The sequence below is a fragment of the Lytechinus variegatus genome, chromosome 17 (assembly GCF_018143015.1).
Source record: "Lytechinus variegatus isolate NC3 chromosome 17, Lvar_3.0, whole genome shotgun sequence".
Classification (NCBI taxonomy): Eukaryota; Metazoa; Echinodermata; class Echinoidea; order Temnopleuroida; family Toxopneustidae; genus Lytechinus; species Lytechinus variegatus.
In genome coordinates, this window is record NC_054756.1 from 14106471 (window position 1) to 14127180 (window position 20710).

The 20710-nt window shown below is 39.3% G+C and overlaps 1 protein-coding gene across 1 annotated transcript; it reads left to right on the forward strand.

Annotated features, from left to right (window-relative positions):
* Positions 1–1912: 1912 nt before the first annotated feature.
* On the forward strand, positions 1913–20653 carry LOC121431359 (squalene monooxygenase-like). The gene is made up of 10 exons (XM_041628899.1): positions 1913–2242; positions 7227–7449; positions 7946–8126; positions 14266–14362; positions 14711–14877; positions 15307–15440; positions 15995–16216; positions 18468–18587; positions 18746–18833; positions 19734–20653. The coding sequence occupies exons 1-10, from the start codon at positions 2135–2137 to the stop codon at positions 19927–19929; spliced, it is 1536 nt and encodes a 511-aa protein (XP_041484833.1). The 5' UTR covers positions 1913–2134; the 3' UTR covers positions 19930–20653.
* The last annotated feature ends 57 nt before the right edge of the window (positions 20654–20710 follow it).

A 20710-nucleotide genomic window follows, 5' to 3' on the forward strand; every position in this document is an offset into this window, starting at 1 on the left:
CACCATTACAACGATGATTCAAGATTCACGTGTGAAAAGGCTCAAATTCATATGTAGTCAACAGAATTTAAAGTCAGTTTTAGATCTATGACGCACGACAAATTAAGGGGAAAATAAATTGTATTGCCAAATGCCCTTCATGAAAATGAATAATCAAGAAATATTTGGCGTAAAATTTGTGAATTAAACAACGGTTTCGTCAAGGACTGTGGACAAACGATATCTTCACAATTTTTCGTCAGCCCTGAAACTTATGAAACTTAGGACGATCTGTTGTTGCGGTTAACCAATTTTCGACAAAGGCCTTTCAGCTGTTCATGGTCATTTTGATGTTTTTTTTTTCAATATGTTAATTTTTTTTAGTCCGGCATGCTTCGTGGAGCAAAACTCCATAGCCAATTCGGTTTTCGTTTTCGTTTTCTCCTACATGAACCGACCTTCATCTTGTACCGTTACGTATGTGTTAAAGTCAAAGTATATGGATGCCAACATCAAGGTGAAGTTGAATAAAAATAAGAAAAGTAATCAAACAAGCAAAACATGAAAGTGGGATGTCCAAATAAGAGAGCTTTGGTGAAACTTTACTTTGACAGCTTACTCAAGTTCATACCTCTTTGAATGCAAATTTGGGTAACCTATTTGACACCTGTTCCCCTCTGACGTCGATCCATTCATGTTATGAAACGTTTTTTTATTGACATAAGCATGATTTCATTTTATTCAACGAAGGCTTATTCCACAAATCCGTGATGTTACAAAGCTTCGATATAACCATGCTGAACAGAGTTTACATACATACGAAAAACTATAATTCATGGTATTGGTGATTAATACGCCACAGCACAGTTGTCATTATGGGGTATCTTCCTTTTATGCGAGCACGAAGTGCAAGCTGAAAATTTTTGATATTCCGATCTGAAGAAGGATAACTTATTATCATTTGTAGGAATTCATGAAAACTATAAAAACTATCTCATTTTCTTTATATTGAGGCGCCCAAAGCCAGTTTTCACAATAAGTCCTGAAAGGTATATTTTTTAGAACCGTATGGATAAAGGAAGAGGAACGGTACAAATCAAATAATGCGAGCGCGAAGCGCGACCTGAACATTTTGAACATTCCGACCTGAAAACTTTACATTCTTAGCATTCTTGAACAGGATCGGAATCTCAATAAACAAATTATGAGAGCACGAAGAGGAAGCTAAAATTTGTGCAATAAAAAATGCAAAGAATTTGTGAGAACGAATATTTTTTAAGGCAAGCATGAAAGTTTGCAGCAGCATACAATGAATAACAGTGTTTTCGTGCAAATTTAAGTTTTGCAAGTAGGTGAAGTATCAAATTATGGTTAACTGAATTGACACGAGCAAACTGAATATCATTGAGTTTACAAGACATTTAGGCAGATGTCTTTTACTAATATTTACTCTACTTGTTATTTTCTTACCAGTTCCTATTTCTGCGACTTATTTGGATATTCACACTCTCTTTCTCTTTTTTTACCTTTCCCTTATTTGCCCCCCCCCCCTGAAAGTGGCGCCCGGGGCACATGCCCACTGCCCCCCCCCCCCTGAAAGTGGCGCCCGGGGCACATGCCCACTGTCCCCTCCCCCTCTAGAAACGCCACTGGATAGATCGATATCCATGCGAACCACGTAGTCAGAATTGCCTCAAAGATTTTTTTCCCATTGTTATTTGCCAATGTGACCAATATTTTAATAGTGCGGAGCATGAAGAATACGCCCATTCGTTATTGGCGGCTTTTAATTGAACCGTAATGTCACTCGCGCATGCGCAATAAGATGTACCTCTACATATTTCATTTATTTGTGATCCTGAGGACACTGTCAGTCAGAGCATAACCTTGTCTTATTTCTGTCATTTACTCATTGGACTCTTTGCCTTGACTTCTCAACAAACCACACTCAAGCAACCCTGACCGATTCACTGTATCAGCATAGTGTGTTTGTTCATCCCAATCGTGTTTCTTTTGTTATGTTTTGCCAGATGAGTCAACCGTGAAGAAAATTTACTCTTCTTTCAATTAACTGACATTTTGCTTCATTTCAGTTATTCTTAATTTAGTCAATGCACGTTTATAGTTCCTGCCTATTGCGGAGTCAAGTTGAATAATGGAGATCAAAGTTGAAATGATAATCGCCTGTTCGGTGATAGTAATAATTTCATCCGTTCTATACGTTCTTGGAGGGATTCTCGGACTTCGCGAAGTCACTAAAAAGGTAAGTAACTTGGGAGAGGGGTGAGAGGGTGGTACAGTGCATCCCACCCACCCCCCCCCCCCCAAAAAAAAAAAACCCACACCAAACGGAAAATAATTTATTTATCATAACTTATTCACACCCACAATAGACATATGAACTGTCATCGTAAAGCTTAGGGTTCACCATTGCATCCGTTGTGACAAACATGATGTTAATTATTCTTTTCGTACGAGTGAGTCAAAACAATTTGATAAAAGGTAACCAAAAAACTAACTTGGCGGGCGGTATCTAAATTTCAAAAAAGAAAACTACATGTCTATAAAAAAAATCGATGTCTCCTCTTAATTTGATACCTGAATCGGATGAAATGTATGTTTCTTTGGCAATAATGATGCTTATATTCCTGTAATGTCATTTGGAAAATAGTGTTTTCATGGATTTCCTAACGGCTACCGTAGTAATCGCAATATGGGCGGGGTATTACCATTGTTATAACATTTTATGGTCCAGTTAAGTTGGTCTTTAATATCAAATTGGTAAAAATTTAGATATTGTATAATTCAAACAATAAAAAAAGAGAAATAGTGAGTGATGGACATCATCGACTCTCTCATATGCATGTCACTGAGTTGTGCATAATATTTAAAATGTCATAACTATCTTGTTTTACATCCGATTTTGATCAAATTTTCAGCATTATGCCTTTATGATTTTTATGTACATGTATGTATTCAATTTTCTGGGGTGGACTTGACCTTTATCTATAACGCGAATACAAAGCGCGAGTTAGAAAATTCTTCATTTTCTGACCCGAAAATTGGCAGTCTAAGCACTTTTTGTGGGAACTTAAATATGGAGGGAATATGTATTTCATTAATCTCATAATGCGAGAAGGTAGCGTGACCTATATGCAGTAAGTTTTGTAACCATGAAGAAGATACGTGTTTCGTTACAACTAAATAAAACAAAATCGAATCATCAGAAGACAAATTTTGTCTTGGAAACGGGATATTTTAAGCATAACGTTATCTTCCTTTTTTCCTCTTGGTCTAATTAATCCAAACTTTTGGCATTTACTATGGGGAAACTTTCTACAAACGCACCGGATCCTCTGAAAATGCAAGTTAAATCACGATGGAGAGCCGAAATGTTTTGTCGAAAGTTTGTGGACGGGGACGGCATCGGAATCTATCGACTCTGGACAACGACATAATTTGCAATTGTTCGTCCGATGCAAATATTCGGATGATCTGCTGTCCCAGTCCACTAACTTTCGACAATAGCCTCTCAGCTCTTCATTGTGATTCAATATCCTTTTCAATGGAATCGATGCGTTGTAGAGAGTTTCCCCGTAGTTTAAGCGAAAACTACCTATTGTTTCACTCAACAGGCAAACGCGCACCTAAAGCCCCTTTCACAATTGACGTACGACCTGTTTACGACCGCCTGCAACAGTTGCACGATCAATCTCTTGGTGTCTTGCGAGCACTCGCAGTCGTTTTAGACGATCGCACGAATCCGAGGTGGTCGGAGGTGGTCGTGACTGATCGCATCTGAACTTTGAACATGTTCAAAATCCAAACGCGATCAAATACGACTGATTCACTCGCATCAGGTCGTACCATCGGTCGGGCGATCATCGTGTGAGTGTTGTTCAACGTTGTACGACTTGGTGCGAGAGGTGGCACAATTAAGTACAGACGCATTTAGTCGACTGGAGGTCGTACAACACTTGCACATGTCCTAGAGACCTATAGAGACCAGTCTTGCGACTGGGTGCGATTATAAAAGACTGTTGCAAGACCGATTGAAATTACGGCTTACAACATTCCACTACCGTTGAATTCGCATGTATGCGACCGTTCAGCCCCTTTCACAATTGACGTCCGACCAGTTTACGACCGCCTGCAACAGTTTTTTTCCTGTTGTTGTACGATCGATCTCTTGTTGTCTTGCGAGTACTCGCAGTCGTCGTAGACGGTTGCACGAACTCGAGGTGGTCGTGACTGGTCACAACTGAACTTTGAACATGTTCAAAATCCGAACGCGATCAAATACGATCGATTCACTCGCATCAGGCCGTACCCGTGGTCGTACCATCGGTCGGGCGATCATCGTGCGAGTGTTGTTCAACGTTGTACGACTTGGTGCGAGAGGTGGCACGACTAAGTAGTCGGATTTACTCGACTGGAGGTCGCCCAACACTTGCACATGTGCTAGCGACCTACAAGTACAGAGACCTGTCTTGCCACTGGGTGCGATAATATATGGGCCATAAGACTGTTGCAAGACCGATCGCAACGGTTTACAACATTGCAATACCGTTTCATTTGGATTTATGCGACCGTTCCACTCGCAATCCCTCGTGCAACACACGCATGTGATCGCACGAGCACATTAAGAGCACATGCGACTTATGCCAGCCTGACACTTGCACGATTTTGTGTCACGCATTGGCACGACTCAAGTCATGCCAGTGCGCAAACTAGTCGTGAACTGGCGTGAAGGGTGCGTAAACACGTCGTGACATGTCGTGACTGCGTGCCATGTCGGGACGAGAATTTTGAAATGTTCAAAATTTTGGTCACGACAAAATTTAGCCACCAGGTCGTGAACTATGCGCAAACTGTTCGTGAACTCGTCGTGAACTCGTCAGGACGATGTGGGAGGATGCGTGCCAGTGCGTGGCAGTGCGCGCCATGCCACGACTGTCACGAATGGTCCACGAACAGCTCACGTCGTGTTCACGAATAGTTCAGCACGACACCGTCCGTATTGCGCAAACTCGTCGTGCCAATGCGGGAAGTGCGTAAACTATGCGTGAACTCGTCGCGCCAGTTCGTGTCAATGTGGACACTGACGGGCACGCATTCGTGAACTACTAGTATTCGTGAACTCGTCGTGAACTATGCGTGAACAAGACGTAAAACAGTGCGGGAGCCTCCCAGTTCGTGCCCCAAAATGGCACGAATTGCCACGACAAAATCGTGGCCAAAAGTCGTGCAAGTGTCAGCCTGGTTTCACTCGTGCAACGGGGTTTACTAGTTGTTTTTGTTGTACGACAGCTGTTGCAACTGTGAAAGCCACTGTGCGATCTTTTGAGATGACTAGCGATTGATGCATGTTGCAGCCTATCGCACTATCAAAAGGTCGCGAATGGTCGTACGTCAATTGTGAAAGGGGCTTAACAGAGTGTTGAATAAGTCAAAGTCTTCATTTTATTCGAACTTAAGCGATTTGTTATAGCGGACCCGAAGGGAAATCGCGAATATTGACGCCGTCAATTCCGTCCTGAACTTCGCGACGATATTCACGATGTTGCCAATTTCGTCTTGAATTTTCACGACGAAATTCACGACATCGCCGAGACTTTTAATCATGCTTTCTGTGGAAATGGTAGGTTTAACTTCAGATTATGATCATTTTGTACAAAGTAGAATAAGCATGTAGATTTGTCTATATGTTGCCATCGCCTAGACTATTTAATTCTAAGTAAGTTGTAGAAGACTACCCGGTAGGCTAGATCGATGCGTCTCGTTTCTTAATTCAGTGCAAAACCCATGCCAACATGCACGTGTTCGACTCGAAATCCTAGTCGTCTTCTGGGGAGCGTTTCATGAAAGGACTTGTCGGACGTTTTATCCGACAAGTCCCATTTTATCCTACAGTTACCATAGTAACAGTGCCTCACAGCCAATCAGAGTCAGAGAAAGATGTCAGATCTGACAACTTGTCGGACAAAAATGTTGATGAAACACTCCCCTGGCGCTTGTACGAGGACCACCCAAGCAAGAAAAACAAATTCATGACGAAATTGGCGACATCGTGAATTTTCGTCGCGAATTTCGTCGTCAATATTCGCGATTTGGTTTATTTGCGATATCCCTTCAGGGCCACCATAGTTTATTCTTCATACTACGCAATAACAGTTTCAACCTACCATTGTGTAAAGCAGTGAAATCAATTTTCGGAGCAGACCAAACATTGCAAATATGTCGTTGCTTCACTTTTATTTTCGACTACGACTTCTTGGTTGTGCTTTGCCATGAAAGGCAATTTAAAATAAAATTTACATTTTCAATCTTTGTTCTTGAATCTCATCGTGCGTTGTGAAAGCGAAAACTTCCTTTTGCAACACTGACAAACTTTTTGTCGAATAGTTGACGAAATTACGAACATGACGAAGGGGTTGTGGAGTCTAGAGCAGGGGCTGATCCAGGATTTTCCAAAGGGGGGGGAGCAAATTTTTCGAACGAAAACAATTTGACAAGCAAAAAAAAAACAAAAAAAAAACCAAAAAAATATGTCTTCACTTTAAAAAAAAAGGGGGCACACCTATGTTTTCATGGCATTTTAACATTACAAATTTTTAATTTTGCTTCTCAAAACGGGGGGGGGGGGGTTCGTGCCCCCTGTGCCACCCCCTGGATCCGCGCCTGGTCTAGAGTTATGACGTAAGACAAGGGAACAGCTCACGAGATGTTCTTAGTGTTGGTGCAAACTTCCACTACGACAAATGTGTTGTATGACCTCATGGTGCATGAAACCTTAAAAAAACGTTGTTTAAAGTTTATTTAAAAAAAAACGCTGTTTACTATGTGAGTCGCACAGTGGTTGTTTAACAGTTTAAGCAACCATGCTTAATTTAATGAAAATTAAATTCATGTATTAGAAAAAAAATTTTAAACTGTTTAAACAACTACTGTGCGATTCATGGTTCTGTTCTTAGAGGTTCTTATTTTATATATATTTTGTATCTAATGTAATTGTATTCTAATTGTATTTCATTATTTTGTATGTCGAGGGTTGCTTGTTTATAAGTTTTTAACTTTTTTTTGCAATCCTGGTATTTTATGTACTACGTTGTTTATATAATTATTGTCATTCGATTTTTATCTTGTACCAAATAAATGTTAATCTGAATCTGAATTAGGCCTAATTAAAGTAGATTGATAATCTAAAATATATTTTATGAAGAATCATTCTACCTTCCATTCTTTAGACTCGCAAACAACAACGAAGGAGGGAAGTGAACGATAACAGGACCGAACCCGAGGTTATTATCGTTGGATCGGGTGTTCTGGGCTCTACTATGGCGACTGTTCTGGCACGAGATGGTCGCAGAGTTACGGTCATCGAGCGCGACATGAAGGAGCCCGATCGTATCGTCGGCGAGCTTTTTCAACCGGGAGGAATTCGTACTCTGGAAGACCTAGGCTTGGGAGGTTTGTCAGTTTTTTTAATGCAATAGAACAACTTTTCGTGCTCTGCTGCGGGGCCGGGGGGGGGATAAACTTCTTTAATTTAAGCATCTTAGGCAATACTACTACTATTACTTCTACTACTAGTACTACTACTACTACTACTATTACTACTACTACTACTACAAAAAGTAGGCCTACTGCTACTACTACTACTGCTTCAAATCATAACTACGATACTGCTGCTGCTGCTGATGATGATGACGATGATGATGATGATGATGATGATGATAATGATGATGATGATAATTATGATGATAATGAAGATGATGATGATAATTATGATGATAATGATGATGATGATGATGATAATTATGATGATAATGATGATGATGACGATGATGATGATGATGATAAGGAGGATTTTAATGGTGATTATCGTGACGATGATGATGACGACGATGATGGGTGTAATGATGTTGATGCATTTTCTTCTTCTTGTTTTTTTTTTTAATTCTAGATTGTGCATCTGGTTTTGAAGAGGTCCGATTGGACGGATTCGTGATTCATGATCCGTTCATCAACAAACCAATTGACTTCCAATATCCAAAGGGTGCAGCTGATAAGATTCAATCGGCTCGTTGCTTCCATCATGGTCGCTTCATCATGAGTCTACGTAAGGCCGCAATGGCTGAGAAAAAGTAAGAACATTTTCTTAGTTACCCGGTACATTTTCGTACTTTTAAATTATCTTACCGTTATTTCATTTTAAGAAGTATTAACTGATTTTAATCTCAATTTAATCCGAAAGGGTTTCTGAGTATCTACCACAGAGTGGTGTCTATTGTTCGACGTTAATCCACGATTGTAAAATACTTTTCATTTATTTTCATTTATCATTCAGAGAAGATTTATTATATACACACAAAATTACTCGTAAAAGATTATTATAATTGCTATTTTTTTTATTTGTTTGGAAAAAACCTTAAATTATTTTTTCATCTCTATTTATGAGCCTATTGAAATTTTATTTTTCAGTTTAGTTAGAAGTGCATGAGATACCGAAACTCTTACACAATTTGAATGATTCTAAATCTTGCACAGAATTTCGAAAGTATGTCATTAAAAAATTACGCTTAATTTTATAAAATCTGATTGAAAAAAAAGTACATCAATTCAATTCAATTCTTTATTCCATTTCCATTCAAAACATAATACAAAGTAATAAAAAGTAATGCAAATCAAGTACAAATTTACAGACGAGCATTCTTACTTCGTAAAAAAGGTATAATATTGAGCATATATTGAGCATACATCCTACTTTTCATTTTTTTTGGTACCAAAATTGATATGCATCAAGCTTTTATTTCGAAATTTTGTATAAGAATTTCAAATTTATGGTAAATACGTTACGAAAAATTATACAAAAAGCAAATTTAACTTATTTTTGGTGCAAAATGCTTCATATATCGTGCGCCTGATCAGTAATAGGTACTTTATGATATAATACATTGATCTGTTGGGTTAAAATTAAACTTGAATCTTGAATTTCTGCTTTGGATGCCAGGTGAGGATTACATTACTGATTTGCTAGTTTATTTATCTAAATATTACTTTTCTATTTTATTTTGTTAAATAAAGTGAGTGCAATGATTGTGTTGCTACACTTTGTTTTTCTGACAAACATGGATTTTGTTGTTGTTGTTGTTGTTGAGTTGTGGATAAATTTCTGCCTTAAAATTTCACGTATGAAATTATTGACTTTTACTGCATGTGTGTGAGGCTGTGTGCGTGGTATGTGGGCGAGGATGGATGTGTGTGTTGCATTCGTGACCACCCATCCCAGAACCAATAAAACTGTAAGTCGCCCAAAATATTTTAGAACTTTTATTAAAACTTTACAACTGAAAATCTTAGTAATATGAAGAAGAATAAGCTAGCTTTCTATTTTTTACATTTTAAGATTAAATATTGTCATTTGTTTTTACCGAGAACGTTCCCTGGTGATTTATTGTAGGTTATAGAGTGGCTGGTCCTATTTTTTCATGTTATTGACCTAAATAATAATAGTTGTGTAATAAAAAAACAAGACTCAAGGTTAGTTGATGATGTTTTCTTTTGTCAGGAGTTTAGTGCTAGTTGGGCAAATATCAAAGTTTCATGACGAAAGCAAATAAAACATATTTCTGTATAATATTTACCTGGGAAGTGAAGGTCAAAATCGAATTTGTTGATGATGTAAGCCAGATTTTTTTAAAAAATGGAGTCGAAAGAGAAGGTATAACGCACGACAGGTGACCTTGTTTGTGCTCATTGAATATGAAGTTGACTTTGTACGCAACACTAGGAGCAGTTTGTAAAGGCCGCCGCACACCTTAAACCGCACTTTGCTCATTTTCGGAAAATATGAATTATGGAACATATCGTTTCATTCGAGGTTAAGATTAATTGACAGAATACTTATATAACCATTTTGAAAGATTGCAAATCTTTATTTTAGAGTAAATGCCAAATTAGTTTCAAATCGTACTACTGCTATGACGTCATTACGACTAGATATTAAAAACGCTTTTTTTTATTTGATTTGACTTTTATTTTAAGATGGATGATAGATAAGTCACAGATTTGAAGATAGGTATTCGTACGACGATTTCGAACAATACACAGTAAGATATTCCAAGTCTCAATATCAGCATCAAATTTTACAACATTTTATTATGAAATCGGGTCGCAGACCAATCGTAAGGCATGCGGTCGCCTTAAAACACCCACCCGGAGAGTGTTTTACAGACATGACACACTGTAGGCTTACACTCTATAAAATGAAGTGCTAATTTAGCACTAACAGTGCTTGTATAGTGACTGCACTACAAGTGCTGATTTTCTTGTTCAAATTTAAACTAGAAAATTAGCACTCATAATGCAGTCACTATACAAGAACTGTAAGTGCTAAATTAGCACTTCATTTTTTTACAGTGTAAGTGTGACCACGTGTCGTGTTTAAATACCAATGTGGGTGGGCACACGATCTACATTTACCATGAAACATGATGTAAGTTACCTGATTGATAACTACATGTTTAGGCGCTGTCTATAAGACAAGGGATGATTTTACCATATACACTGCAAAAAACAACAAAAAACAACGGTATTGATTTGACACTAGCCCGGGATCTACACAGCAAAAACTGTGGTGTTAACCGGTGTACATAGAGGACCGCACCACTTATTTTACACCGGTGTTAAATTGGTGGTGTTAGTTTTACACTTATATGTGTTATTACAACACCTATGTTTGTTACATTAACACTCTTTGGTGTTATGTTCAATCTCTAGGGTGTTATTTTAACACCTCAGGGTGTGGTCCTCTATTAACTCCGATTGGTGTCAGTTTTAACACCACAGTTTTTACAGTGTATATACTTCCACACCAGAGAAGTGTTAAACAAAACCAGTTTGGTTTTGGTCTAACACCAGACAGGTGTTTATTCAACACCAATTAGTATTGAAACAACTTCGGTTTGATTCAGATCTGGTGTTTGTCAATAGTTGTCTGGTGTGGACATGACTGTGTAAATTCCGGGCTGGTGCATGTTAAATCAACACCGGAAGGTTTTTTTCAGTGTACTGTATATAATGGCAGTTTAAGTGCCATTTTTAGTTAAGCGTTATTCTTTGTGAAACGCCCCTCTGTTCTTCCCCCTTCACATTTTGAAAGTTCAAGAACCCCGCAAACAAACAAAAGTCTATATTGTTGTTTTAATTACACGATTAAAAGTACTAGGTAAACTAGTATTGATTTGATGTCCCCAATAGCATATTTATATGTGTGTAAATGTGTGTAAATTGTCAAACAAATTGCTTATTAAAAGATAAGAGTGTTTGAATAGAGTTTGAAGAGATAAGATATAAAACACCATGTCCTCATACTCAAGAAACCCCCCAGTTTTTATTACGAGATGTACTCGGCTTATCCAAACGTTGCCATTCTCTACCCAGGTGTTAAATGTGTACCCGGTAGGATGCGAAATCCTATGTACATGCAGTATGCTTTGCAGTTGACTCTTGAAACTCTTGTTGGAATGCTCCCCAAGGAGTGAAGAAAGTGCATACATTGAATGCGGGCATGTCACAATCCGATGACCGGGATAATAATATAGCTGCAAAGCGCTTAAGCTAGGCTGACACTTGCATGATTCTGTGGCACGCAATGGCACGACTCGAGTCGTGCCAATGGGCAAACTAGTCGTTAACTGGCGTGAAGTGTACGTAATTCCGTCGTAACTGCATGCCATGTCGGGACGAGAATTTTGAACTGTTCAACATTATTTTGGTTACGATATAATTTAGCGTCCAGGTCGTGAACTATGCGCAAACTGTTTACTCGTCGTGATCTAATCAGGACGATGCGTACCAGTGCGTGACAGTGCGTGCCATGCCACGACTGTAACAAACAGCCACGAATAGTTCACGAACAGCTCACGTCGTGTTCACGAATAGTTCAGCACGACACTGTCCGAATTGCGCAAACTCGTCGTGCCAATGCGGAAAGTGAGTAAACTATGCGTTTATTCGTCGTGCCAGTTCGTGTCAATGTTGACACTGATGGGCACGCCTTCGTAAACTATTCGTAAACTAGTCGTGAACTATGCCAGAACTAGTCGTGAACAATGCGGGAGCCTCACAGATCGCCAAAACGGCACGACCTGCCACGACAAAATAATGACCAAAAGTCGTGCAAGTGTCAGCCTGGCTTTAGAGACGTCTTTCCGATGTAAGCGCTAAATAAAAAACGGAACAGCCAGGCTGACACTTGCACGGCTTTTGGCCACGATTTTGTCGTGGCAAGTCGTACCATTTTGGGGCACGAACTGGGAGGCTCCCGCACTGTTTACGACTTGTTCACGCATAGTTCACGACAAGTTCACGAATGCGTGCCCGTCAGTGTCCACATTGACACGAACTGGCACGACGAGTTCACGCATTGTTTACGCACTTCCCGCATTGGTACGACGAGTTTGCGCAATTCGGACGGTGTCGTGCTGAACCATTCGTGAACTCGACGTGAGCTGTTCGTGAACTATTCGTGACAGTCGTGGCATGGCGCGCACTGCCACGCATCGTCCTGACGAGTTCACAAACAGTTTGCGCATAGTTCACGACCCGGTCGCTAAATTTTGTCGTGACCAAAATTTTGAACATTTCAAATTTCTCGTCCCGACATGGCACGCAGTCACGACGTGTCACGACTTGTTTACGCACACTTGACGCCAGTTCACGACTAGTTTGCGCACTGGCACGATTTGAGTCGTGCCAATGCGTAACACAAAATCGTGCAAGTGTCATGCCAGGCTGACACTTGCACGACTTTTGGCCACGATTTTGTCGTGGCAAGTCGTGCCATTTTGGGGCACGAACTGGGAGGCTCCCGCACTGTTTTACGACTTGTTCACGCATAGTTTACGACAAGTTCACGACGAGTTCACGAATAGTTCACGAATGTGTGCCCGTCAGTGTCCACATTGACACGAACTGGCACGACGAGTTCACGCATTGTTTACGCACTTCCCGCATTGGTACGACGAGTTTGCGCAATTCGGACGGTGTCGTGCTGAACCATTCGTGAACTCGACGTGAGCTGTTCGTGAACTATTCGTGACAGTGGTGGCATGGCGCGCACTGCCACGCATCGTCCTGACGAGTTCACAAACAGTTTGCGCATAGTTCACGACCCGGTCGCTAAATTTTGTCGTGACCAAAATTTTGAACATTTCAAATTTCTCGTCCCGACATGGCACGCAGTCACGACGTGTCACGACTTGTTTACGCACACTTGACGCCAGTTCACGACTAGTTTGCGCACTGGCACGATTTGAGTCGTGCCAATGCGTAACACAAAATCGTGCAAGTGTCATGCCAGGCTGACACTTGCACGACTTTTGGCCACGATTTTGTCGTGGCAAGTCGTGCCATTTTGGGGCACGAACTGGGAGGCTCCCGCACTGTTTTACGACTTGTTCACGCATAGTTTACGACAAGTTCACGACGAGTTCACGAATAGTTCACGAATGTGTGCCCGTCAGTGTCCACATTGACACGAACTGGCACGACGAGTTCACGGATAGTTTGCGCATAGTTTACTCACTTCCCGCATTGGCACGACGAGTTTGCGCAATTCGGACGGTGTCGTGCTGAGCTATTCGTGAACACGACGTGAGCTGTTCGTGCCCATTCGTGACAGTCGTCGCACGGCGCACACTGCCACGCATCCTCCCGCATCGTCCCGACGAGTTTACGACGAGTTCACGAACAGTTTGCGCATAGTTCACGACCCGGTCGCTAAAGTTTGTCGTGACCAAAATTTTGAACACTTCAAAATTCTCGTCCCGACATGGCACGCAGTCACGACATGTCACGACGTATTGACGCACACTTCACGCCAGTTCACGACTAGTTTGCGCACTGGCACGACTTGAGTCGTGCCAATGCGTGACACAAAATCGTGCAAGTGTCAGGCTGGCATCAGGCTGGCTTCAGGCTGGCTTTACTGTCCTTGTTAATATCTGCTAAAGTTTAAACCATATGCCACTCAAATAAAGACACACAATGTGCATCTTTCCGTCTCATTGAGAACAATTTATTTTTCTGTTTATGACAACATATATGGAAATAATGGTATTAACCATCCGCAAAGAAAGACAATTTTGTGTATATCTTGGAAAGTCCCAGAACTTAGTATTGTGATATCGTTTGTATATAAGTAATGGCAAAAGCTTTTGCTCGTGATTGCGATGGGACTTACCCGTTAACTATTGTGACTTATGTAATTGTGTTTTCTAGCGTGACGTACATTGAAGGAACTGTCACTACTATCATAGAAGAGAAAGGACGAGTCGTGGGTGTGGAATATAAGAAAAAAGGCGAACAGGAGAAGAAGGTAAGACAACAATATTTTGGAATATTATTGTAAGGAATTGTGTCAATTGAAAATCATTCGAGGTTAGTTGTATAAGATTGAAACATAAACAAAATATTGTATATGTATTGTGTGTGGGTGGGTGCATGGGTAAGAGTGTGAGAGCTTATATGTGTGTGTGTGTATGACTAATGTAGGCACCCGATCATACAAATATTTACTGCTCAAAATCATTCCCCAGGTGCTTTATGTACCAGCCCGTCTATTATCACAAGACCTTGGTCGAATTTGTACGTGTTTCAAATGATGATTTGATGTCCATTTCTCTCTGGTATAATTCAGTTTTTTTTCCTGTGTCGTTTCGAGCAGACCTTACTGGCACCACTGACGGTGGTTGCTGATGGCACCTTCTCGAAATTCAGGAAGCAGTTTTCGATGGCCAGTCACGAGAAAATGAAAACACCGACATCCTACTTCATTGGTTTCAAAGTTAAGGAAACGTATGACCTCAAAGCTAATCATGCCGAGGGCTTTTGGTATGCATTGTCCGTGTATTCTTTACTGAGAAAAGCATTAAACTTTCAGATACATATTCATTAATCCATTAAGATCATTTGCCAAAGTTATAAAATTAAAGTTATTCATTGAACAATCTTCTCATCGTAAGGTAGATTATGATTATCCGAAAATCATTCCATCGTTTGTCAGCTTTAATGTTACCGGGTGCTCTGTCGTTATCGTCAGATCACCTATTCTTTTCGTCAGAATTTTCTTCATTTCTTTTTAAAACCAATGTTTGTCGCCATGATACACCAAATCGGCTACGTCAATTTCATTTAATTCCATGTCACCTTGGCCTATATAAGTTTTTATAGACACGTCACAAAGGTTTTCTATGATTGACAAGATAACTGATAATATAACCCCGATTCTCTGCTTTTTCTTCATGGGACGCTCGGATGTAGGTGCCAATCGACCCCGACAATAATGTACCGGATCTGTCCCGACACTATCCGTCTGATGGCAGATATTGAGACATCGGTGCAACCTAAGAACCCGAAGCAGTTCGTCATGGATACATTATATCCGGATCTGCCAGGTGATTTTCTTTACTGACACATCAGATATTTTAGGTCGGATTTTTTTTATTCAACTAACTGACTAAGATGTTGAAATTCGGATTACTCTCTCGGTTGTGTTTTGGTCCCGGTAAAATAATTAATATCTTTTCGAGTGTCATATATTCACAACAAAAAATAAAAGAGATTTTCCCGAAACAAATATGCAATAAAGCCTTGAGGAATTGAAGCCATCAACAATTAATGATATAATCAGCGTCTTGTTGCTTGGAATAGGAAAGACGACTGATGTCCGAAATCAGAATATGATTAATACGCGACTGAATCGAGCGAGCAATTCTAAGAATACATATCCGAGTGAGTAATGTCTGATAATAATTTGGATATCAAGCACTTATTACACGAGATTGACTGACATATTTTTATTCATAACAGCCGAACCACTGTAATGAAAACATGTTGAACTTTGAATGATCTTATGAGATTGGTCATTTTATTTTAAAAGTTCTGTCAAGTGATAAACAATTAAATTTTAAAATTATTATTTTTGCGATCTCCAACTTATCTTGCTTAGACCATCTTAAGAAAGTAGTAGGCCCGGCCATGGAGGACGATGCCGTGCGACTTCGTCTTGTTCCTACCTTCTATGTTCCCTCTGCACCCCTCCAGAAACCCGGTACCTTGCTGCTGGGTGATGCACTCAACTGCCGCCACCCGTACACAGCTAGTGGAATGACGGTAGCTCTGATGGATATCAAGTCCTGGGCTGATATCCTGCAAGGAATTGATTCACTAGGTGAGTAATAAATAGACATCCAAAAGCTCGATGGGGCTCGCATATGTTACCCCACGCACGACCCTGAGGCAAAGGAAGGTACTCCTTGACCAATTAACAGAATAGGGTCATACATATGCACTCTAAAAAAGTATTTGGTAAAAGTGCTCCATGATGGTAATTATGTATCCAACCAACATTGGGCATTTTTATTCATCCAGTGTGATGAAAATGTTTGCCCATTCTTAAGTAATTGCTGCTTATTTTGTAACCTTACTGGACAAATATGCTTCCCGCATTGGGTAAAATACTGCCAAAAATTAGGTGGACACATGAATACCCTCGTAGTGATAAAAAAATACCCAATGTTTTTTTTTGCAGTGTACCAACTTGCAAGAAATAAAACGCACGCGCACACACATACTCCTACTATTTCTACTACTGCTCTCAGTACTAAGCTACTACTCCTAATACTATATCTCCTTCTGTAACCATTAGTACTTCTACTATTACTCAGTCTGCTACTACTGCTCTTACATCTATATTCGTAATACTTCTACTTCTACTAGGCTAAAAATTAGTCTTCTACTGCATTTTCTCTTCTAAATTAAGGTAATGTCCTTGGCGTATAGTATCATTCTCTTCAATGTGCAGATTTGCCGATATTGTGAAGAAGAATCATAAGTATTCCGAATGTGCACTTTCTGATAAAGTATCACAGGCTCTGCATGATAGGATGATATACTGGAAATTAATCAGGGAAGGATCAAGGATTTTCCAAAGCGTTGGGGGCACATTCTCCTTAGGAAAATTTGACATGCCAAAAAGAAAAAAAAGAAAATAAAAAGTTTTCACTAAAAAAGAAGGTCATTTTGTCCCCTGCAAGATTTGATGAGCAAAATAAAAAGCTTTACACTGGTGAATGAACGACATATTCATATTAGAAATATTGACTCTCAAAAGGAGGAAGCAAGGGCCGGATGTCCCCCCCCCCCCTCTCCCCTGGTTCCGCCACTGGTATTAATACAGATACCGTACCGCGGTCTTTTGGCCTCTCGGTCGATCAGCCCTTTCACGGGCATAGACCGACAAATCCATATACCGCTCTATTGATATCGTCACCATTTAGTAGTTGCGGTAAACCCTTATTTAAAAAGAAAATCTGTAACTCCAAGATTTTTTGTCACTCTCATCGTGGACCTAGATCTGGTGCAGACAGTGGCGTACCTAGGATTTTCCACAGGGGGGGGGGGGCAAAACCGGCGAAAATATGACAAGCAAGCACGTAGGTGTCAAAACACTAAATTAATGAAAAAGGAGTATCCATTTCGCTAGGATATCTATGTGTTTAGGGTCAAATTTGCGAGTGCATGAAAAGACTACAATGTTTTATATAAGGATGTAATAATAATAATAATAATGATAGCCAATTTTTATAAAGCGCTTTTCCCAGAATGGCCCAAAGCGCGTTACAGCATATTATTACCCCGGTCATTGGATTCATTTCAATCCCGCACGAAAAGTGCACAATTTCCACTCCCTGGGCAACATTCCTTGCATTCATCGCAGCCTCATTATGGCGCTGGCAAAATCAAACACAATATCTTTCGCATCCTACCGGGTACCCATTCAGCACCTGGGTCGAGAGTGGCAATTGTACTTTTTGCCCTTTCAACACAACGGCCCGTATTCTTAAATAATGTTTGAATTAAACCCTGAATTAAGGTTGTGGTTTAACTATGGAGAGCCAATTGGGGCACGAATCTCTTAGAGTGTTTATCCAATTTATTATTCCATATGACACCCAAATTGTCTGGGAATGATAACTGAAGTATTTTGAAGTATTTTTCTTCATTATGAAAGCAAAAGGAAGCGAGATAATAAACATAAGAAATATACAATATAAACAGAATTTTTGATTTTTTGGCTCCCTGTAATTTTAGCACAGAGTTAGACCGTGGTCTAAGTGTTAAACCTGACTCTAGAATACGGGCCTACGTGTTTAGACTCCGATTTGCGCGCGGTGTGGGAGGTTGGCCATTCTATACCCAATGAGGTAAATGTAAAACCGACGACCGGGTTTTAAAACAGCCCGACATGTCAATTTCTCAGCAATTTCACAATTTCCTCCAGAATTCTTTGGCGGATGTTTTGTTTTTGTTTAAGCAAAAAGACTATTAGGCTATCATTTTATTCGATTCTGTACTCATTGGATTCTGAACTTATTTTGATTTTGGTATTACAACAGGCATTTACCTTTAAACCTTTACAGATGACAAAGAGATAATGGCGGAGGCTATCAATGAGTTCCAGAAACGTCGCCGTGCTGGATACGCCCTCGTTATCAATGTCTTCGCTCAGTGTGTGAAAACGGTGCTCTTCGCTACCGACAGTAAGATAATTTACTCCTAAAAGTTAATACCACTGTAAAAACTACATTTCTATTAGTCCTTTTTGGATGCAAATATATTTTCATTTAAGCTTGTTATCGCCTCTGTAGGATACTGCAGAATATTTCAAAATAATATGAAATGAATTTCAATATTTCAGGATATCTATCAAAGTTCCGGCTTGGAGCTTACAACTATGTGTTACTAGGCGGAGAGTGCTTAAATGGACCTTTACGTATCTATGGCTGGTAAGAACATGCATATTGTTTACCATCTTTATAGCAGGGTTTCCACATGAAATTATAACTTTTTTGTAAATAATGAGGATGATGTTAATAAAAATAATAATAATGATCATTATAATAATGATTAAATTATAATAATAATGATAATAATAATAACAATAATAGCAATAATAATGATGATGATGTAGATAATAACAATAATGATGATAATTATTATAATGTTAATGATGATAATATAATAATAATATAATAATAATGATAACAATAAAAATAATAACAAAAATGATAATGATGATGATGGTGGTGATGATTGTACGGGACAGCCACTACTCTGCTGCGCTTGATTTATTCGAAATTGCCATTAATGAAATATAATGGTAGAGCTCCACGGCATATTGTGATTTACGACCAGAGGTCTGTAGCAAGATATGGTCACCGATGAGGGCACAATTAATTTTTAGCCTTCAAAACCTTGGTTCAACAATCGTGTGGTATTATTACCAGTGATACATTATTAGATACTAAATAATCAGTTTTAATTTGTGAATTTTTTTTTGTTTTAACCTCCTTCAAAACTATAAATGATCCCAATGAATATATCAGTTGTTGTTTTTTCAGCAATCTGCTTATAATGGCGATCCTTCTCCTGCATACTGTAAATGTTATAATTATTTGGTAGATCATATTTGTTAAGAGTGGCTTTTAATTTAGTCGTCTTTTTTTTCTTTATGATTCATGCCTAAAAGCAATGTTTGTTCTGTCATGAAAAAAAATGTATTATATACGAATATTATGAATGCAGAAATAAACAAATCAAATATTCAGCCGTCAGGATATGCATCCAGTTACTTTGAAAGACTATACTTCTTATTTCGCTGCTTTGTTTTCTTTTTTTATCAACAGTTTGGAACCTCGACCGGCTCTATTGCTGTATCACTTCCTGGCTGTAAATCTCTATACTGCTTACTACCTCCTCAAATCGGCACCGTGGTATGCCAAGCCAATAGCCCTTCTAGATGGACCGCTTGTCTTCCTTCGGTCGTCTTACATGTTCTTCTCCCTCTGGCTCTCCGAGTGCAAATCCGTTACTTACCAGTAGTAACAACATGGATACAGTTTCTTAAAAAAAAAACTAATTACTTAATCACTTTTAAGGCTTAAGGCCACTGCACATCTTACGACTGGTCCACGGTCCGGATTGTTGCTCCTTTTTCTTGAAAATGGGAATTAAAGAAGACCCTATCTATTTATTTCTCGTTCAAATTAATTGTAAAAATATCCATATTAATACAACAAATTTGGATGATTGAAAGCCTTTATTTTCTAGTAAAGGTCAAATTAGTTTCAATTCGTTGCCAATCGTACGATTGCTATGGTATCATTACGATTAGATAATAAATTCACTTGTATTCTAATAAGGATGGTAACATAGTAGCAAATTATGTATTGATCACACGTATTCGTACGGTGATCAAGAACATTATTCGGTAGATATTCCATGTCTCAATTTTAGCGACTAATTCTATTCCGTTTTATTCTGAAATCTGGTCGCAGACCAATCGTTAAGTATGCAGTGACCTTTTGATAATAAATCATGTTTTGAAATGCATCCACCAATCAGATCCCATGGTTTAAATGAGGCGTCTTGTAGATTATAGACTATGAACATTTTGCCTACGGTAAACGGTGATTTCACACAAAAAAGCTATGTCTAGAAAGTTCACAATTGATTGCAGTTTTGTTATTCGCCATTGCGATTGTTCCTTACGTTGCCACCATGCATGGGGAATCCTCAATACTCACCATAATCTAGTTAATCGAATAGTTATTTCATTTTCATTTCGTTTATTTCCACAATAACAGCAAAGATAATTATTTTA